The sequence below is a fragment of the Pongo abelii genome, chromosome 6 (assembly GCF_028885655.2).
Source record: "Pongo abelii isolate AG06213 chromosome 6, NHGRI_mPonAbe1-v2.0_pri, whole genome shotgun sequence".
In the NCBI taxonomy this organism is placed as follows: Eukaryota; Metazoa; Chordata; class Mammalia; order Primates; family Hominidae; genus Pongo; species Pongo abelii.
In genome coordinates, this window is record NC_071991.2 from 9,078,893 (window position 1) to 9,100,836 (window position 21,944).

Consider the following 21,944-nt stretch of genomic DNA (forward strand, 5'->3'; position numbering starts at 1 on the left):
GTTACTTCTCTGACCTTCTCTCGGCTCTGCACTCTCCCTGCAGCTTCCCTTGTTGCTGTTCCACTTCCGCGTTCCACTTACGAGTCCAGATTCCTGCAGCTCGCCCAGAAGGGGCTTTGTGCACTGGATCATCAGCTGAAGTCCTGGGCTTTGCTTTGATTGGGTCATCTTAGGTCACAACTGCAGCAGGACAGGGAACACTGTGAGCTGATTTAGACCACTCAGGGCCACTTGGGGTCATTCCCTGGGCATCTACAAAGCGGCAGAAGAGTAGGATGGAAGCCAGGGAGGCAGCAACAGAGTCACCTCAGTTACCCTACACGTGTCGCTGTGGGAAGAGGGCTGCTGGTACAGACCCCTTGAAGCTTTTTATCTGCTTGAACTAAAGCCACCGCCTGTATTTGCTGAGGTTGCCGACATCTGTCTGAGCAAATATGCAGGAGCAGCAAGACTGGGGGGGCTCACAAAAGTTCAAGCACTTCCTGTGTGCACACTGTATGACCCGCTTCGCACACTTGGACACATTTAATCCTCCCAAACACCCTAGGGGGTCGAATTCAGTGGAAAAAAGAGCGGCGGGTAAGGGCACCTCCAATGGGGAGGGTTTCGGGGCAAAGCGACCTGAGACCCCCAGCCACATCCTGCAGGACAAACCAATGTCGGCAGGTGAGGACGGCGTGGGAATAGTGTTCCAGGCAGAAGGAACAGCGATTGTCAAAGCCTCTAAGCCTGACAGGGTGGGAGTCTGGCCTCGGACCTCCAGAGATCCAGGAAGACCTGCACAAATACTAGAGAGAGGGGTCTGAAGGAGACAAGAGGAGGGAAGGTTTTTGTTGTTGAGAGGACGACTCGTTCTGTTGCCAGGCTGGCGTGCAGGGGCCCCATCGTGGCTCACTGCAGCCTCTGCCTCCGGGGTTCAAGCAATTCTCGTGCCTCAGCCTCCCGAGTAGCTGGGATTACAGCAGCGCTCCATCACGCGATGGGGCTCCTTGCAGCTAATTTTTTTTTTTTTGAAACAGTCTCACTCTGTCGCCCAGGCTGGAGTGTAATGGCGCGATCTCGGCTCACTGCAACCTCTGCCTCCTAGGTTCAAGCGATTCTTCTGCCTCAGCCTCCCGAGTAGCTAGGATTACAGGCATGCGCCACCACGCCTGGCTAATTTTTGTATTTTTTAGTAGAGACGAGGTTTCACCGTGATAGCCAGGATGGTCTCCATCTGAGCTCGTGATCCTCCCGCCTCGGCCTCCCAAAGTGCTGGGATTACAGGCGTGAGCCACCGCGACCGGCCGAGGTAAGGTTTTCATCGGGGTCTCTTCCATCTGCCTGGCCGCCAGGCCACGTGTCCACTGAAGAGGCAGAGGATCAGGATGGGAAGACTCCAGGGACCACCTGGCGCAAGACCCGCAATCAGGCGGCTGCAAGGCTAACCGGATAACTTAAAGAAGTGAAGCCGATTGACGTGAAACAGAAAGGAAAGAAGTTAACTGGCCGGCCAGCGTCAGCAGGGACGGCCAGTGTCACCCTGCCCGGGGACGGCACCCCTGTTTCGTGGCGAGGACACGGAGGGCCAAGGGGGCGGGGCCGGGCTGCCCTGACCACGCCCGGACCGCCTGCTCCCCGCCCAGGGCCTGCACAGTTGGCGCCCACCGGCATCAGCGTGAAGGGAGCTCCTCGCCGGCTGGCGACGGGGCTGCAGGGCTCGCTAGCCGCTCACCTGCGTGTGAGCGCGGAGCCCGCAATACCCGCCGTCCGGGCTCAGAGGACGTGACTCCCCGACCCTGCGCCCTGCAGCCCCCGGGGGCCGTGCGCCCGGCCCAGGCTCGGAGGTCCCGCCCAGCGGCGGCTCAGGCTGCGCGCCTGGCTCCCAGCCTCAGTTTCCCCATTGGTAAAGCATTGACGGTGGTTGCGGACGGCTTCTACGGACAGAGCCTTGGGCTGCGACGTCTGCGCGGGTACCGGCAGCACCCCCACCTCGAAGGGAGGGCGGGACCTGGATCTCGCGACCGCTGCCCCAGGTCCCCGCCCCCGGGCCCTACCGGGCTGAGGTCGGCAGGCCCCGCCCCCCGCCCACGAGGAAGTGGCTGCTGCTCCGGCGCGGATCCCAGAGCCGGTTCGGCGCGTCGACTGCCCAGAGTCCGCGGCCGGGGCGCGGGAGGTGAGGGCCGCGGGGGCGCCCGGAGGTGGGGGTCAGGGGAGCCATCCGGAGGTGGGGGGACGCGTGGATGTGGGGCGCCGCCTGGGAGTGAGCGGGACGGGAGGGATGAGAGGGGGGTGCAAGGAGGGGGCCGGGGGGCGCCTGGAAGTGAGGACGCATGATGTGGGGGCGCCGCCCAATAGGGGCACGGGGATGAGTGGGGGCGCATGGAGAGGAGGGGGCGCGGGGACTAGGGGCTCGCGGAAAGGAGAGGGAGCGGAGCCCTGGGATTGGAGGGGGCGCGGGGGTGGCCGCAGGGCCAGGCTGTGGAAACGCGGGCTCCCGGCGCACCGAGCGCCCTCGGGGCGTCCCCAGCCCCCGGCCCCAAGCGTCCGCCTGGTGCCTTCCGCCCCTGCTCCCCGGCCCCCATCCCCGGCCTTGCCCCGCTGTCGGTCAGTGTCGCCCCGTTACTTCGGGCCGACGGGGCCCCACGCCCAGTCACTTCCCCTCCATCCCCGGAGCCTTCCGGGTTGCAGCCGCCGGGAAATGAGCTGGCGTCCCCGGCCGCCCCGCCCCTGCCCTCTTGGCCTCTCCCGCTGCTCCCACCCGCTTCCCCCGGGCCAGGTCCGACGGGTCCCGTACGGGGCGGGCCTGGCCGGCGGGGTCCCGGAACGCACTCCTCAGCTGCGGGGCTCGGCGGCCAGGGCAGATCCGAGCAGCCCCTCCCTTTCCGGAGGCGCAGGGAGAGCAGCCAGGCCGCCTAGGGCGGGGCAGGGCCGGACTGCACCCGCGGGCAGTGAAGGGATCAGGAGTGCAAGCCCTGGGGAGTCAGACCTCCCCCTGCCTCCTCTGCCAGTGCAACCCGGAGGCTACCACCACCCATCCCGGCCGGGCGCGGTGGCTCACACATAGAATCCCAGCATTTTGAGAGGCCCAGGCGGGAGGATCGCTTGAGGCCAGGAGTTGGAGGCCAGCATGGACAGCATTGCGAGACCCTTTCTCTATTAAAATAAATAAATAAAATGCAGCCAGGCGCTGTGGCTCATGCCTGTAATCCCAACACTTTGGGAGTCCAGGTGGACGGATCACTTGAGGGCAGGAGTTCGAGACCAGCCTGACCAACATGGTGAAACCCTGTCTCTACTAAAAATACAAAAATTACCCAGGCATGGTGGCAGGCACCTGTAATCCCAGCTACTCAGGAGGCTGAGGCAGGAGAATCGCTTGAACCCGGGAGACAGAGGTTGCAGTGAGCTGAGATCACGCCATTGCACTCCAGCCTGGGCAACAGAGCAAGACTCCGTCTCAAAAAAAAAAAAAAAAAAAAAAAGCCACGTAACATGCCTGTAATCCCAGCTACTTAGGAGGATGAGGCAGGAGAATTGCTTGAACCTGCCTTGGCAGTGAGCCAAGACTGTACCACTGCACTCCAGCCTGGGCAACAGAGCCAGACTCCGTCTCTAAATAAATAAATAAATAAATAAATAAATAAAATCTTAGGGACCTAGGTAGGAGTGCCAGCTTCTCCCTTCACTGGCCAGTGACTGGTAAGCCACCCAACCCCTGCCAGCCTCAACTTTCCTTATCTGGAAAATGGGAATCTTAAGGATTGGGAGGCTGAAATGCAATACTGCAAGACACCTGGCAGCATGTCAGGCGCTGACAGGATAAACGTGTGTTTGTTGCTCACCTTGATCATAGTGTTCCCGCAGGTGAACCTAACTTCCTGGCCTCCAAGATTTGGGGTCAGAGTCCCAAGCTGCGTCATTTAGTAGGAACTGAGTGACTGAGCAAATCGTTGCTTTTGTCTGAGCCTGGGTTTCCTCCTGTACAAACTAAAGGTAAAAAGCAAACAGGCTGGGCACGGTGGCTCACACCTGTAATTCCAGCACTTTGGGAGGCCGAGGCAGGCATATTACCTGAGGTCGGGAGTTCGAGACCAGCCTGACCAACGTGGTGAAACCCCGTCACTACTAAAAATACAAAATTAGCCAGGTGTGGTGGTGGGCACCTGTAATCCCAGCTACTCAGGAGGCTGAGGCAGGAGAATCGCTAGAACCTGGGAGGCAGAGGTTGTGGTGAGCCGAGATCATGCCATTGCACTCCAGCCTGGGGCGACAAAGTGAGACTCTGTCTCCAAAAAAAAAAGCAAACAAAAAATGTCTCAGGTTTGCTTCAGGGGGTAAAAGAGAGAATGGTGAAAATTCTGGGTAAAATCGCCCTGACATGCCAATAAAGTTCGTTTCTTACCTATATCTGTATATAATCCATCGATAGGTCTTTTTCTTTTTTTCTGGAGTCTGGGTCTCACTGTGTTGCCCAGGCTGCAGTGCCATGGCTTGATCATAACTCACTTTAGCCCCAAACTCCTGGGCTCAAGGGATCCTCCTGAGTAGCTGGGATCACAGGCATGTTCCTCCATGCCCAGCTAATTTTTAAATGTTTAGTAGAGGTAGGGTTTTGCTGTGTTGTCCAGGCTGGCCTCAAACTCCTGGCCTCTCAAAGTGCTGGGGTTACAGGCGTGAGCCTCCACGCCTGCCTTATAAGTGTTTTCTTTTCTTTCTTTTTTTTTTTTTCTTTTGAGACAGTGTCTTGTTCTGTTGCCCAGGCTGGAGTGCGGTGACACCACCTTGACTCACTGCAGTGTCTGCCTCTCAGGTTCCAGTGATTCTCCTGCCTCAGCCTCCCAGGTAGCTGGGATTACAGGCACGTGCCACTATGCCCGGCTAACTTTTATATTTTTAGTAGAGACGGGGTTTCACCATGTTGGCCAGGCTGGTCTCGAACTGCTGACCTCAGGTGATCCGCCCGCCTCAGCCTCCCAAGGTGCTAGGATTACAGGCGTGAGCCACCGCACCCAGCTTCTTTTTTTTTTATTTTTGAGGTGGCGGAGTTTCACTCTGTCACCCAGGCTGCAGTGCAGTGGCACAATCTCAGCTAACTGCAACCTCTTCTTCTTGAGTTCAAGTGATTCTCTTGCCTCGACCCCCCGAGCAGCTGGTATTGCAAGTGCCCACCACCAAGCCCAGATAAATTTTGTATTTTTAGTAGAGAGGGTTTTACTGTGTTGGGCAGGCTGGTCTCGAACTCCTGACCTCAGGTGATCCACCTGCCTCCACCTCCCAAAGTGCTAGGATTACAGGTGTGAGCCACCACGCCCGTCCATTGATAGGTCTTTTCTAATATTAACAATTGTATAGCATCCCAACAGTTAATGTCACAATTTATTCTTTCCATATTGTCACCTGGGTTTTTCCACACTGTCACCATTATAAAGACAGCTATTATAAACATGTTTGCTTTATTTTTTAGATGAGGTTTCACTCTGTCACACAGGCTGGAGTGCAGTGACGAGATCTCGGCTCACTGCAAGCTCCACCTTCCCAGCTCAAGCAATCCTCCTGCCTCAGCCCCTCAGATAGCCAGGACTACAGGCCTACAGCATCACATCCCGCTAATTTTTTTTTTTTTCGTAGTTTTTATAGACACTGGGTTTTGCCATGTTGCCCAGGCTGGTCTTGGAACTCCTGGACTTAAGCGATCCACCCGCCTCGGCCTCCCAGAATGCTGGGATTACAGGCGTAAGCCATGGCACCCAACCTATGTTTGCTTTTAAAAAAGAAAAATGACGCCAGGTGCGGTGGCTCACACCTGTAATCCTAGCACTTTGGGAGGCCAAGGCAGGTGGATCACAAGGTCAGGAGTTTGAGACCAGCCTGTCCAACATGGTGAAACCCTATCTCTACTAAAAACAAAAACAAAAATGAGCCAGGCGTGGTGGCGGGCGCCTGCAGTTCCACCTACTCGGGAGGCTGAGACAGGAGAATTGCTTGAACCCCGGAGGCAGAGGTTGCAGTGAGCCGAGATTGCACCACTGCACTCCAGCCTGGGCGACAGAGTGAGACTCCATCTCAAAAATAAAAAAGAGAAAGAAAGAAAAATATGTTGCTGTTTTCTTAGGACCAAATGGGTGTATGTGACCAAAGAATGCTAATTTTCAAGTTCCTGTTAGTGTTATTCTGTTCTACTAATATTTGTTCCCACCCACTTGTTGAATTGAGTGCCCTTCAGAAGAATTAAACCAATTAGCAACAAATGACAATTTCTCCACAGCTCTGCCAGCATTGAATTTTATGTGTTTTTGGTTTTTGTTTTGTTTGGATGACTAACCGGTGCTTTAATGGTACCTTACGATTGTTTTCATGTGTGTTTCTTGACTTCACTCTGTGTGGCTGGTAAGACTTCAAGAGCAGAGCTGGAGAGGGAAGGATAGGGGTAGCAAGGGCTCTGACCCAGCATAGGAAGTTGAGTAACCGCTTAGCACGGTGCAAATTAGCCTGCTGGCTGCTCTATCCAAGAACTGTCTGAGCTGAGTGGGGACTTCCTGGAGTGCCTGTAATGCTGAGATCTTTCCTCCAGGCACCTCCTGCTTGGTTTAGCCTCAGATACAGCCAAACCTCTGGATTCAGGGAAACCTAGGGAAGCCAGGCAAGAAGGGTCCCACAGCCTGTGCCTGGTCTAGCCCCAGCCTCATCTGGATAAAGATGGGAGGGAAATATTGGCTGAGGGCGCCCAGCCAGTATGAAGAGAGCTAGAATGTAAACCCAGCACAGTAAGGAAGAGAGTATCAAGGCCCAGGACTTTAGAGTGCCCCCCCGCCACCACCCCGCCGCCGGGCAGCCTGAGGCTTTCTTTGCCTGGCACCACCATGCCTGGCTAGTTTTTTTTTGTTTGTTTGTTTGTTTGTTTGTTTTCAGTGGAGACGGGGTTTTGCCATGTTGGCCAGGATGGTCTCGAACTCCTGACCTCAAGTGATCCACCCGCGTCGGCCTCTGAAAGTGCTGGGATTACAGGCGTGAGCCACTGTGCCCAGCTATCCCCTCCTCTCTCTGGTTCCTCAACATCAAACAGGCCCACGGTGCTGGCTCACAGGGCCACAGCGGTAGTGGGTTGGTGTCCTGGATCCCTCCCCCAGGAACCATCACTGAAACCTTATGCTGTCAACCCTCGTGGGTGAAGCAGCCCTCATATTCTTCTCCTGAGACATCCATAGCAGGGTAATTGACAGGCGGGGGGTGGGCACACGCTGGCTCACGCAGATTTGGTAGATGAGAGGTTTTCCTGGGGATGATGAAGTCGGAGTGCCCCCGGCTAGAATCCCTGAGGCAGGAGACTGGAGCCCCGTGGCAGCAGTGGCTGAGAGAAGCCACTCCCTTTTTGCTGTCCCACTTCCTCATTGGTAAGATGTGGGGGTTGGGGAGTTATCGCAGAGGCGCTTTGGGTTTCAGCTGCTTTGCAGAAGTTATGGAAAAAGGGAAATGACTCTTTCTCTCTCTCCCCCACTTAACCCTTCTCCCTTGCCCCATTTAAGGGGTTTGTTCAACAGACTAGGAAGTATTTCTGCTAATTCATGCTAAAGTGTGATTGGTTGATAGGTGTGGTCTGAACCTCCCTCCTCTGCCAGTCACTAGTGTACCACTGTGGCCATCTTTTCCAGCCCCTCCTCTGCCGCTTGAGTATGTCTGGGTCCTAGAAACAGTGGTCAGGGCTCTTCGAGTCCTCTCGGTTGCCCTTGCCCACTGGCACATGTGGGGGTTGCTGTCTTCAGCAGAGCCAGCCACTCCATCTTCACAGCCAGGGCACAGATGTGGCTGGGCACACAGCAAGCATGTGACCACTGATGCTGGGACGTCAGAGTCTGTGCATCAACCCAGGGTTCTGAGTCTGGGCTCTCCCACCCTCATCCCCGGAGGTTCCTTCCATCTGGGCCTCCTGGGGCCAAGCAGAGCCTGGGTGGAGTTTGAAAGTGGGCTTCTGGCCTTAACCCTTCCCCTGCCCTGCTGGTGACCGTGGACCATGGGGGTTGTGGGGGTGTAGATGAGCACTGTGCATCAGTCACAGGCCTTGAGCTTCTCTCTGCACAGTGTTGGCATCAGATGTGGGCGGTGATGCCCCAGCCCGGGAACACAGGAAGCGCTCAGGGAAACCCCCATCAGGGCCTGCTGACATGGCTGAGGCCGCCGAGATGGTGCTTCCGGGGCCCTCGCCTTACACAAAGAGGCCTTATAAGGAGAGAGAGGCTGCAGAGGCAGCCCCAGTGGGTGCCGGGTGCTTGTTCTGGGTAAGGCTGCCCACACGTGCAAAGTGTGCTTGTGGACACTGCGCTTGTGTGTGTGCAAGGCTGAACATACATGTGTGCAGGGCTGCAGTGTGCTTGTGTGTGAAGCTGAACACACAGGTGCATGTAGGCAGTATGGTCATGTGTGCAAGGCTAAACATGTGCTTAAAGTGTGGGGGTGCAGTGTGCATGTGTGTGTGCAAGGCTGAACATGCAAAGTGTGCTTGTGTGTGTGAGGCTGAACACACGTGTGTTTGTGTGGCCTGACCCTGCGCTGCATGTGTCTACTTGCTCAGCAAATGCTGACTGGGGACCCACAGGGGTCCTGTTCTAAGCATGGAGGAAACATGAGGTCCCTGCCCCATGCATGTACACGTGTGTACATATGTGTGTGTCCTGTGCTGCCCCAGGAATCTTCCAGGACATCCTGCTACAAGTGAAAGCAAGCGGTTTGGATCTGGAGTGAGCAGGAGGTGGACAGGGCCTTCCAGGCAGTGAGCGCAGGGGGCTTTGTGTTGCAACCTTGGGCAGGCTGGTCACTGAGCCCTGCGGGGCTAAACTGCAGCCCCAGGCAAAGGTGGTTCTGCCCTTCCCTTGTGCCTGGGCCCAGATGCAGTGCAGGGTGGGCCAGCCCCTGGGCAGGGCAGTGACGGGGCAGCCATTGGCCTCCTGGGGCATTCAGGGTCCCCAGTCCTGGTTGGTTCCCAGCCCAGGCCCTGGGACCCAACACAAAACTGCCAGTCTGGTGAGGGAGGCAGCCACGTTATCTAATGGCTGTCACTGGTGACTCTGGGCAGGTGGCCTCAGCCCCCACATCTGTCATCTGGAGCTGACCTGGAGCCTGGCATCCCTCCCCAAGTGCAGCAAGGCCTCCCTGAAGGTCCAGGGCTCGTGGGAGTGTTGAAGGCAAGAATGTATACACAGCAGCTGGCCGGGCAGGGTGGCTCACACCTGTAATCCCAGCACTTTGGGAGGCCGAGGCGGGCGGATCACTTGAGGTCAGGAGTTCGAGGCCAGCCTGGCCAACATGGTGAAACCCTGTCTCTACTGAAAATATAAAAATTAGGCATGGTGGTGCGTGCCTGTAATCCCAGCTACTCAGGAGGCAGAGGTTGGAGTGAGCCAAGACTGTGACATTGCACTCCAGCCTGGGCAACAGAGTGAGACTTCATCTCAAAAAAAAAAAGGATACATTTTTTTTCTAGAGCTGGCAAGGAGGGAGTATCCAGAAAGTGCTGGATGGTACTAGTTAATACGTTTTATTTTAGAGACAGGGTCTGGCTCTGTCACACAGTGGTACAATCATAGCTCACTGCAGCCTCAAACTCCTAGGCTAAGCAATCCTCCTCCCTCAGCTTCCTGAATACCTAAGAATACAGACGTGCACCACCACACCTGCAACTTTTTTTATTTTAATTTTTTGTAGAGATAGGGTCTCACTGTATTGCCCATGCTGGTCTTGAACTTCTGGCCCAAAGCAATCCTCCTGCCTAGGCCTCCCAAAGTACTGGGGTTACAGGTATGAGCAACTGCACCTGGCCCTATTTAATAAAATTATTTATTTATTTATTATTTTTAAGTTATTTTTTCACACACATTCATTCCTAACCTTTTTTTTTTTTTGGGACAGAGTCTCGCTCTGTTGCCCAGGCTGGAGTGCAGTGGTGTGATCTCGGCTCACTGCGACCTCCGCCTCTCAGGTTCAACAGATTCTCCTGCTTCAGCCTCCCCAGTAGCTGGGACTACAGGCATGTGCCACCACGCCCAGCTAATTTTTGTATTTTTAGTAGAGACAGGCTTTCACCATGTTGGCCAGGCTGGTCTCGAACTCCTGACCTCAGGTGATCCGCCCGCCTTGGCCTCCCAAAGTGCTGGGATTACAGGCATGAGCCACCGTGCCTGGGCTCATTCCTAACCTATTTAATGATAATATTTTTGAGGGCTGGGTAGGGTGGTGTGAGCCTGTAGTCCCAGCTACTTGGGAGGCAGAGGCAGGAGGATCACTTGAGCCTGAGAGGTCGAGGCTGCAGTGAGCTGTGATCACACCACTGCACTCCAGTCTGGGCAACAGAGCGAGACCCTTTCTCAAATATACACACACACACACACACGTTTCTGAGAACGTACTCTGTTGGTCACTAACGGCAATGAAAAATTTGTTCAGCGGATATTTCTTGAGCACCTACTATATGCTAAGCATTTAAACAGTGGAAATAGAAGTGAGAACAAGATAGAACAAAAATGTGTCTCTGCCAAGCTGGTTCCATTCCAGCAGGGGAGGAAAGCAGCGGGCCAGATCAGTGAGGGCATGTCTGATGGTGACTGCTGAGCAAATTTAATCGGAAATAGGGAATTACGAAGTGCTGGACTGTGGGAGGTGCTGCAGTTTCCAATGGAGGGGGTCAGGGAAGGCCTCCCCAAAAGTTGACATTTGAGCACAGACTTGAGCTCCAGAGCAAGAGCCGTGTGTGCTGGTATCTGGGGGAAGAGTGTCACAGGCCTAGGGAACAGCCAGCACGGAAGCCCGAGGCAGGTGCGTGCCTGTGTGCCCCAGGATCAGCCTCTGGTCGGCTGGGGAGGCCTGCTCCTCAAAGGGCACGTCAGGGCTGGTATATCACGTCCATCATAGGCTAAGAGTAACCACCTCGTGGTTCCTCTTCATGGAGGCCAGGTGTGGTGTGTCATCTGCTTCCAGCTCTCAGCATCTCTGCTGGGAAGCAGGATTCCTGTTCCCATTTTACTGATGAGAAAACTGAGGTTAAAAGAAGGCAGGTGATGTGTCCCGGGGCACGTGGCTGGGCAAGCAGTGCCACTGGGCTCCTCCACTCCCAGGTCCCTGTGATACTGGGAAACTGAGTCACGGAGGCAGGGAGAGATGGGTTTGAGGAACTGGGCTGAGACCGTGATCTCAGCCCCGTCAGGCCTGGTGGGCTCCTTTGACACTCAGCAGCAGGTGGAGGAGGCTGGGGACAGGCTGGCGGGGGCTGAGCTGCGCTGACGGGAGGATGAGTCGCTGCCCTCTGCCAGGGTTCCCCTTCAGTGCTGGGGCTATTCTAGGGGGCTGCAGTCAAACATCTGGCTGAGTGCAGTGGCTCACACCTGTAATCCCAAATACTCGGCAGGTGAGGAGGGAAGATCTCTTGAGCCTAGGAGCTTGAGACCAGCCTGGACAACATTGTGAGACCCCACTCTCTACAAACAAATTAAAAATTAGTTGGGCACAGTGGCACATGCTTGTAATCCCAGTTCATGGCTGCAGTGAGCCATGATCACACCACTGCTCTCCATCCTGGGCGACAGAGAGAGACCCTGTCTCAAGAAAAAAAAAATCTCCCTCCTTCAGTTCCCCAAGGCTGGGTCACCCTGGGGCCTCCCCAAGAGCCATCACCCAGGCCTCACCTAGCCCTGTGCCTCCTCCCAGCCCTGGGTGCAGCCAGTGGGTGTCTGGGTAGAGAATGGGATATATCTGTTAAATATCTGCCTTTGCCTCACCCATGAGCCCCTGCAGACCGGCCACCTCCCCTCTCTCCCTCTGAGCAGTGTGGGGGAAGACCAGGGCTCTGGGCACGGCAGGGCCAATGTGCCATGTGCTGGACACCTTTCTAGGTGGTTTATGAGATTACTTCATTTTTTTTTTTTTTTTTTTGTCTGAGATGAGTCTTGCTGTCACCCAGCCTCCTGAGTAGTGGGGATTACAGGCAGGCGCCACCACGCCTAGCTAATTTTTGTTTGTTTGTTTGTTTGTTTTTGAGATAGTCTGTCGCCCAGGCTGGAGTGCAGTGGTGTGATCTCGCCTTACTGCGAGCCCCGCCTCCCGAGTTCACGCCATTCTCCTGCCTCAGGCTGGGACTACAGGCGCCTGCCACCACACCCGACTAATTTTTTGTAGTTTTCGTAAAGACGGAGTTTCACCATGTTGGCCAGGCTGGTCTTGAACTCCTGACTGCAAGTGATCCGCCCGCCTCGATCTCCCAAAGTGTTGGGATTACAGGCGCAAGCCATTGGGCCTGCCCTGGATGACTTCATCTTCATCCCATCCTTAATGGGGCAGGGGAAGTTGGGGGGGGGGGTCCATCCTATGAGGAAACTGAGGCACAGATGACAAATGAGGGCCCTGTCCGGCTTGCAGTCCTAGCACTCCACCCCGCCCCAGGGAGCATCTCCCCTGTAGTACTGTCTCCTCCACCCTGTCCCTGGAGCCTCAGAGACATCCCTGTGAAAACTGCCCTTTTATAAGGAGGGAAACTGAGGCCCCAGGAGGGGAAGCAACATGTCAGGCCAGTTAGGAGCCAGGGCTGGCCCCTGCTGCTCCTCTCTGCAAACTGCTGCCCCTCTAGACTGAGGGGCCTCCCTGGTGTGAGGCCCGTGAGGATCATCTGGGGCCTGGTATCCGGGTGAAGTCAGGGGCAAGGTCGGGGCTGACGTGGATTCTCTCTTCCTCTCTCGGGCACAGGAGCCAAGCTGCCATGGCCTACCACAGCTTCCTGGTGGAGCCCATCAGCTGCCACGCCTGGAACAAGGACCGCACCCGTGAGTGCTTGCTGGGGGCCGGTGGGTGGCTGCTTCCACCTCCTGGGATGGGGACCAGCCAGAGCACACATGGGGACGCTGGAGCAGCCAGGCCCCCGGACCATGGGCCCCACGCGGCTGTCCCCTGGCCTCACCCCTGGGTCTTCCAGCTGACCAGGGGCCTCCTGGGTTAAAGTTTAAGGAGGGAATGGGCCAGGTGTGGTGGCTCACGCCTGTAATCCCAGCACTTTGGGAGGCTGAGGTGGGCGGATCACTTGAGGTCAGGAGTTCCGGACCAGCCTGGGCAACATGGTGAAACCCTGTCTCTACTAAAAATACAAAAATTAGCTGGGCGTGGTGGCGGGCGCCTGTAATCCCAGCTACTCGAGAGGCTGAGGCATGAGAATCGCTTGAACCCAGGAGGCGGAGGTTGCAGTAAGCCGAGATGGCACCACTGCACTCCAGCCTGGGCGACAAAGCAAGACTCTGTCTTTAAAAAAAAAAAAAAGAAAGAAAGAAAGAAAGAAAAAGTGGCTAGGAAAAAGCCTTTCGGAGGAGATGACATTTTGACATTTACACAGAGACCCAGAGGAGGAGAGGGAGGGAACTGTGCCCCAGCTGGGGAGGGGCTGGCAGGTGCAGGGGCCCTGAGGTGTCAGCAGGAGCAGCGAAGGGTTCCTGGCTGGCCAGAGCGATAGGGTGGGGAGAAGTCCCAGGGGTCATTGCTGCGAGTAAAGGACAGCCAGTTCCAGAAGAGAGGGTGGCCTGGCAGGGCCTGAAGGACTTCAGGGGGCCTCTCCAAGGCAGAAGAGGAGAGCCTGAAGGGTGAGGTGTTGTTGCCTGGGTGCACTGTGTAGTGTGTCCTGGCAGAGGGCAGTCATGGAGAGGGCCCCTCAATCTCCCTCCATCTCCCCTTCAGAGATTGCCATCTGCCCCAACAACCATGAGGTGCACATCTACGAAAAGAGCGGTGCCAAATGGACCAAGGTGCACGAACTCAAGGAGCACAACGGGCAGGTGACAGGTATGTCAGGGTGGCTGGGACCACTGTCCTGAAAGGAGGTGGTGGGGTGGGGGGTGGTGCAAGGCAGGGCATGGTCACTCATTGTGGAGCATCTACCCACTCACCGTGAAACCCTGATTCAAACTGGCTTCAATTTTAAGGAGACTGTGTTGGCTCATGTTACCAAAAAACTCAGAGGGTTGAGGGCTTCAGGAAGGGCTTGATCCAGCAGCTCCACATGACCAAAAACCCATCTTTTCTGCCTCTTGGCTTTGCCCTCCAGCATGTTTGCTGATAGCATGGAGGGCTCTGACACTCCCTCATAAGCTCTAGGAGTGCCCCCTGGTGTCACTCTAAATAAGCACTGGATCTCAGTAAAAAGTGCTTGCCGGGCCGGGTGCGGTGGCTCATGCCTGTAATCCTAGCACTTTGGAAGGCCAAGGCGAGTGGATCGCTTGAGGTCAGGAGTTCGAGACCATCCTGGCCAACATGACTAAATGTTCAAAAATACAAAAATTAGCTGGGTGTGGTGGCACACACCTGTAGTCCCAGATACTCTGGAGGCTGAGGCAGAAGAATCTCTTGAACCCAGGAGGTGGAGGTTGAAGTGAGCTGAGATTGCACCACTGCACTCCAGCCTGGATGACAGAGCGAGACTGTGTCTCAATAAAAAAGAAAGAGAGGCCGGGTGTGGTGGCTTGCGCCTGTACTCCCAGCACTTTGGGAGGCGGAGGTGGGCGGATCACCTGAGGTCAAGAGTTCAAGACCAGCCTGGCCAACATGGTGAAACCCCATCTCTACTAAAATACAAAAATTAGCCTGGCATGATGGTGGGTGCCTGTAATCCCAGCTACTTGGAAGGCTGAGATGTGAGAATTGCTTGAACCCGGGAGATGGTGGTTGCAGTGAGCTGAGATCGCGCCACTGCACTCCAGCCTGGGCGGCTGAGCGAGACTCCGTCTCAAAAAAAAAAAGATTGGTCGTACACGCCTGTAGTCCCGTCTACTCTGGAGGCTGAAGCATGAGGATTGCTTGAACCTGGGAGGCAGAGGCTGCAGTGAGCTGAGATAATGCCACTGCACTCCAGCCTGGGTGAGAGAGCGAGACTCCGTTTCAAAAACAAAAAAAAGTACCTGCTGGGCAGATACAGCTTCCACCTGGATGGTGGCCTTTCAGCCTCTCCCATGTGGCCACCATAGAGCCACCTCTGCCTGAGTGTCGTCAGCCTCCTATGTCCCCTCCATCCCCCCACAGGCATCGACTGGGCCCCCGAGAGTAACCGTATTGTGACCTGCGGCACAGACCGCAACGCCTACGTGTGGACACTGAAGGGCCGCACGTGGAAGCCCACACTGGTCATCCTGCGGATCAACCGGGCCGCCCGCTGCGTGCGCTGGGCCCCCAACGAGAACAAGTTTGCTGTGGGCAGCGGCTCTCGTGTGATCTCCATCTGTTATTTCGAGCAGGAGAATGACTGGTGGGTACCTGGGCGGGGCCCGAGTGGGCTGGTAGGGACCGGGGGCAGGACTAGAGTGTCCCCGGGAAGCACCAAATGGGATGTCAGGACCCCTGTTCCCATGACCCTGGGGGAGTCTGTCCTCTCCTCTCTGGGCCTCATTCATGAGGCAAGGGCCTCTCTGCAGCACCCGGATGTTCTCACTGCCAACGACATCCACCACACCAGGAACGCATCTTGGGGGCACCTCACTGAGCCCTGCACACACATTAGTCCTGACTTCCCTGCAGCTCTGTGGACTGGGCATCGGTCACTGTCCCCACTCTACAGATTAGCAAAGGCCCTGCAGCAGTCACTTTCTCAAGGCACCACTCACGAGCTCGCAGCCACATCTCAGACGGAGTCTCACTCTGTCACCCAGGCTGGAGTGCAGTGGCACGATCTTGGCTCACTGCAGCCTCTGCCTGCCGGGTTCGAGCAGTTCTCTGCCCCAGCCTCCCAAGTAGCTGGGATTACAGGCACCTGCTACCATGCCCGGCTAATTTTTATATTTTTAGTAGAGACAGGGTTTCACCATCTTGGCCAGGTTGGTCTTGAACTCCTGACCTCATGATTCACCCGCCTTGGCCTCCCAAAGTGCTGGGATTACAGGCGTGAGCCACTGTGCCCGGCCAATTTTTTTTTTTTTTTTTTTTTTTGAGACACAGTCTTGCTCTGTCGTCCAGGCTGGAGTGCAGTGGCACAATCTCAGCTTACCGCAACCTCCACCTCCCAGGTTCAAGCAATTTTCCTGCCTCAGCCTACTGAGTAGCTGGGACTACAGGCACGCGCCACCACGCCCGGCTAATTTTGTATTTTTTAGTAGAGATGGGGTTTCTCCATGTTGGTCAGGCTGGTCTTGAACTCCTGACCTCAGGTGGTCCGTCTGCCTCCGCCTCCCAAAGTGCTGGGATTACAGGCGTGAACCACTGCGCCCGGCCATATATATATTTTTGAGACAAGATCTTTCTCTGTCACTCAGGCTGGAGTGCAGTGTTGTGATCATAGCTCACTGCAGCCTCAGCCTCCTGAGCTCAAGTGATCCTACCACTTCAGCCTCCTGAGCAGCTGGGACTACAGGCCCAAATCATTTATTTATTTATTTTGTAGAGATAGGGTCTTGTCACGTTGTCCAGGCTGGTCTTGAACTCCTGGCCTCAAGCAATCTTCCCACCTCAGCCTCCCAAAGTGCTGAGACTACAGGTGTGAGCCATGGTGGCCAGTCCACGTCTTAGTTTTTAATCTTCTCCCTCCCCTGCATGGCTGAGGGCAGAGGCCAGGCAGGAGCATCTGAGAGACCCAAATTTGCATCCCACCATGGCCAGTTAGTAGTTGTGTGACCTCTGGTGGTGGCATCACTTTGCTAAGCCTGCTCTGAGGGTGACTGTGTGGCCTAAAGGATAGAGGGCACAGAGTTCCCACTCCAGAAGCGACACAGCGCATCCCTGCCGCCCCGGGGCCCTGACGGCCTTGTGGGCTGGGAATGCCCAGTTGCCTCTCTCCTGGGTCTTTGGTGGGTTGCAGGGAGCAGTGGGAGCCTGGAGTCCCTGGTGCTGAGGTCTGTGAGTCCCACCTGCCTGTCCCTCTCTCCCTGTCTGCCTGACCACCATGCCCAGGTGGGTTTGCAAGCACATCAAGAAGCCCATCCGCTCCACCGTCCTCAGCCTGGACTGGCACCCCAACAATGTGCTGCTGGCTGCCGGCTCCTGTGACTTCAAGTGCCGGTGAGACAGGGCGCCATGGGGGAGGGCGGGGCTGACGTCAACTGACTGCTGACATCTTAGCGGGGATTGGAGGGTGGTGGGGGAGCCGCACCTGAAAGCTCTACACCCCAGCTTCTAGACCCACTCCAGAACTGCTACTAGTGGATGACCTGGGTGTCGATTGAAGGTTCTAGTCCCCGGGGAACCCTTCATGTCTCAGCTGGACATGCCTCTGCCCACCTCTTTTATTTTTTTTGAGATAGGGGCTTGCTCTGTTGCCCAGGCTGGAATGCAGTAGTGCAATCATAGCTCACTGCAGCCTCCAAATCCTGAACTCAAGCGATCCTCTTGCTTCTCAGCCTCCCAAGCAAGACTACCACGCCCAGCTAGATGGGATTTTTTTTTTTTTTCTGGAGACAGAGTCTCGCTCTTTTCACCCAGGCTAGAGTGCAGTGGCGCGATCTCAACTCTCTCTGCAACCTCCGCCTCCTGAGTTCAAGCGATTCTCCTGCCTCAGCCTCCTGCGTAGCTGGAACTACAGGCGCGTGCCACCACGCCTGGCTAATTTTTGTATTTTTAAATGTAGAGACGGGGTTTCACCAAGTTGACCAGGCTGGTCTCGAACCCCTGACCTCAAATGATGCATCTGCCTCAGCCTCCTAAAGTGCTGGGCTTACAAGCTTCAGCTACCATGCCCAGGCACCTGTTAACCCTTTAACATTTTTTTTTTTTTTTTAAATTTTGAGACAGTCTCACTCTGTTGCCCAAACTGGAGCACAGTAGCGCAATCACAGCTCACTGCAGCCTTGGCCTCCTGGGTTCAAGCAATCCTCCCGCCTCAGCCTCCTGAGTAGCTGAGAGTACAGGTGTGCACCACCATGCCTGGCTACTTTACCTCTATTTTGCCTATCCCGGTAGGATCTTTTCAGCCTACATCAAGGAGGTGGAGGAGCGGCCGGCACCCACCCCGTGGGGCTCCAAGATGCCCTTTGGGGAGCTGATGTTCGAATCCAGCAGTAGCTGCGGCTGGGTACATGGCGTCTGCTTCTCAGCCAGCGGGAGCCGCGTGGCCTGGGTGAGCCACGACAGCACCGTGTGCCTGGCTGATGCCGACAAGAAGATGGCGTGAGTCGAGGCCATCCCCGGGGGAGGAGGTGAGTGCAGAGGAGTGGGACACTGTGACTCACAGCTCTCTCCCCTCAGCGTCACGACTCTGGCCTCTGAAACGCTACCACTGCTGGCGCTGACCTTCATCACAGACAACAGCCTGGTGGCAGCGGTGAGGAATAGGGAGGGGAGGGAGGGGGTGTGGTCACAGCAGGCCTCCAAGAGAGCCCAGCAACTCTCATCTCTTCCCTCCTTTCTCCTGCCTCCCTCCTTTTTTTCTTCCTTGCATTCTCTCATGTACCAGAATTGGGCAGAACAGGTTGAGTTATGCTGCAGTAACCGAAAGTCCCTGGCTGCAGTTGTTTAACAGAGTAAAGATTTGGCCAGGTGCGGTGGCTCACGCTTAAAATCCCAGCACTTTGGGAGGTTGAGGTAGAAGTATCACTTGACGCCAGGAGTTTGAGACCAGCCTGGGCAGCATAGTGAGACCCTTGTCTCTACAAAAAGTTAAGAAATTAGCTGGGTGTGGTGATGCACCTGTAATCTCCTAATCCCAGTTACTTGGGAGGCTGAGGCAGGAGGATAACTTGAGCATGGGAGGTCGAGGCTTCTGAAGTGAGCTATGGTCGTACCAGTGCACTTCAGCCTGGACAACACAGAACCTGTCTCAAAAAAAAAAAAGAGCCAGGCCTGGTGGCTCACGCCTGTAATCCCAGCAATTTGGGAGGCCGAGGAGGGCAGATCACTTGAGGTCAAGAGTTCAAGACCAACCTGGCCAACATGGCAAAACCCCATCTCTACTAAAAATACAAAAATTAGCCGGGTGTGGTGGTGGGCGCCCATGGCCCCAGCTACTCGGGAGGCTGAGGCAGGAGAATTGCTTGAACCCAGAGGCAGAAGTTGCAGTGAGCCAAGGGTGCCACTGCACTCCAGCCGGAGCCACCGAGACTCCATCTCAAAAACAGAGAAAACAGAAAAAAGATATTTACTTCTTGCTCACATTTTATGTCCAGTGTGGGTGTTGTGAGGGGCTCTGATGGAGGCTGACCCCAGCATGCTGTCCCAGATGCCACGAGGGAGCCGGAACCTGTGGAATCATGCCCTGGGTCTTAACATTTCTGCCCACATTTCATTGGCAGGTGCAATGGCAAGGCCACGCCTAATGCAAAGGGCGGGAGTTCGGGGTGTGCAGTTCCTCCAGGTGTCCGGGAAGTGCACTGCTCTCCCTCCCCTCTGCCCACATCTGTCAACTCCCTTTTCACCCCTCTGCAAACATAATGGGGGTGCCAGGGCCAGGTCAGGCTTGCTTTTTGCCTAGAAAAGCAACCAGCTGCGGGGTCTCCCCTAGAGCAGGTGTAACTGGCTGGGCAGGACAGAAGGTACCTGAGCTCCCAGGGAGTCCCAACGCTGGCCTTGCTGGGGGAGATGGCAGCCCCCAGCATCGCCCCCGGTTTTGATACACCTGCGATTCGGGCTTCCCTCGCTGTGGCCCGTCTGCGTCCTTGAGCTGGCATCTGCCTCCCGGGCCACCAGACGCCCGCCTGGCCTCCCCTCCGGCCTCAGTTTCCCCTCGGCGGCGCTCCAATGGCCCCCGCCCTCCGCGCAGGGCCATGACTGCTTCCCGGTGCTGTTCACCTATGATGCCGCCGCGGGGATGCTGAGCTTCGGCGGGCGGCTGGACGTTCCCAAGCAGAGCTCGCAGCGTGGCTTGACGGCCCGCGAGCGCTTCCAGAACCTGGACAAGAAGGCGAGCTCCGAGGGTGGCACGGCTGCGGGCGCGGGCCTGGACTCGCTGCACAAGAACAGCGTCAGGTGAGAGCGGGAGCGGGCCGGCGGGTGGGCGGGGCCTCGACTCGCCCAGAGACAGCCTCGGGTGAGGAAGGGGCCTGGAGTCTTCCTACTGGGGCGTTGTGCTGGGACCGTGAGGACTGGGGGCCCGGAGTGAGGGTAGGCGTGCCCTCAACTCGCTGCGCCGGAAAGGCGTCGGATGAGGGCCGGGCCCGGATAAGACGGGACGGGGCCGATTTGTGGGCGGGGCCTCGACGCTGCACTAAAACCGCGTGGGTCGGAGGCCGGCAGAGGGGGCGTAGCGGGCCCAGGGTAGGGAGTGGCTTCGACTCGCTGCGGAATAACATCGTTAGTTGTGGGCGGGGCCCGTCTTGATCTCACCCTAGCCGCTCAGGTGCTAGTGGAGCCCGGGAGGGACACGGTGCGACCGACATAAGACGGGGTCGACCTCTTTAGATTGCATAAAAATAGCATCAGATGGGGCTGAGCGGCTAGCCTCGCTCTGCATTTCCGGGACTTCGCTAGGTGGGGACTGTCATAGGGCTGGCCCCTGCGGTTCTGTGGGGTGGCCAGGCAGTAACCAGCAGGCTTCCTGGGCGGGGTCACAGCTGGGGCGGGTCTATTGCTACCACTTAGCGAGGTGGGGGCCGAGCTGAGAGTCTCTCTACAGCCTTCTATGGATCTAGGGTGGGATGAGGAAAAGAGGCTCTCCAAAGCCCAAAAGCTGCCAGCCACACGTTCCACCCCGCGGCAAATCAGAGGGAGCGGGAGCTGTATGGCAAGACTGGCCAAGCCCTTCAGCTTGTAAAACCTCCTGTGGCCGCCAGATCCGATGGCTTCCTCAGATGAAACACCTTTGCCCGGCTGTCAGCTTACCCGGGCTAAGCTGCCCCCACCCCCATCTCCTTTTTTGTCCTGTCCAGCTGCACTGCTGGCACTGTGTACACTCCGCAGACACACGTGTCTTTCCTGCCTCCCAGGACTTGAGTGTCCTGTCCCATTTGCCTGCACCTCGCATGCCACTGCTCGTCCCCAAGGCAGAACTGACTTATAAGCCCACCACACCCCCTCTCGGTACTTCTCACTAAAGCCAGCTCCCCAAGAAGTCTGGGAGTGCCTGGTGGACAGGGTGGGCCCGAGCCCAGCGCCAGCACAGGTTGAATTCATAAGCTCCTCTTCCTCTTTGCAGCCAGATCTCGGTGCTCAGCGGGGGCAAGGCCAAGTGCTCGCAGTTCTGCACCACTGGCATGGATGGCGGCATGAGTATCTGGGATGTGAAGGTGAGGCTTGCCCCTCCTGGCTTCCCCCCATCCCCACTCCTGGAGACGACCCCCATCCTTCACTCCTGCAGAGATGGCACTGCATGGGGATGAGGGGCGGGGGCGGCCCCTTGACATCTGGGCCTTGGTGCTCACTGGGGCACCCATCTTCAGGGCGGGGATTTAAACCCAGTTGACAGACTCCAAAACTGCAGGTTCTCTTGCCCTCTGCTGTGCTGGGGCTGAGATGGGTGATCAGGTTCCTGGGAGTGGGGTGGCTGCAGGACAGCTGAGAACCAGCCTGTCCGTTCTGCCTCCCTGCAGAGCTTGGAGTCAGCCTTGAAGGACCTCAAGATCAAATGACCTGTGAGGAATATGTTGCCTTCATCCTAGCTGCTGGGGAAGCGGGGAGAGGGGTCAGGGAGGCTAACGGTTGCTTTGCTGAATGTTTCTGGGGTACCAATATGAGTCCCCATAGGGGCTGCTCCCTCAAAAAGGGAGGGGACAGATGGGGAGCTTTTCTTACCTATTCAAGGAATACGTGCCTTTTTCTTAAAGAAGTGCTTTCATTTACTGAAAAAAAAAAAAAAAAAAATGCCCCCAAAGCACTATGCTGGTCATGAACTGCTTCAAAATGTGGAGGTAATAAAATGCAACTGTGTAAAAAAAAAAAAAAAGTAATTATGGACATACTTGCCTATGTGGAAGGAGAAGTTTTTTGTTGTTATTTCCTTGGGGTCTTGCTAAGTTATCCAGGCTGCACTAGAACTCGTGGGAGCAATCCTTCTGCCTCAGCCTCCCAAGTAGCTGGAACTCCAGGGAGAGGTT

General features: G+C 56.2%; 1 protein-coding gene across 1 annotated transcript; it reads left to right on the top strand.

Moving 5' to 3' along the window:
• Positions 1-1,598: 1,598 nt before the first annotated feature.
• On the top strand, positions 1,599-21,793 carry ARPC1B (actin related protein 2/3 complex subunit 1B). Its single transcript, XM_002817713.6, has 10 exons — positions 1,599-2,155; positions 12,706-12,782; positions 13,681-13,785; positions 15,019-15,241; positions 16,876-16,983; positions 17,881-18,087; positions 18,166-18,241; positions 19,676-19,881; positions 21,047-21,137; positions 21,441-21,793. The coding sequence occupies exons 2-10, from the start codon at positions 12,719-12,721 to the stop codon at positions 21,477-21,479; spliced, it is 1,119 nt and encodes a 372-aa protein (XP_002817759.1). The 5' UTR covers positions 1,599-2,155; positions 12,706-12,718; the 3' UTR covers positions 21,480-21,793.
• The last annotated feature ends 151 nt before the right edge of the window (positions 21,794-21,944 follow it).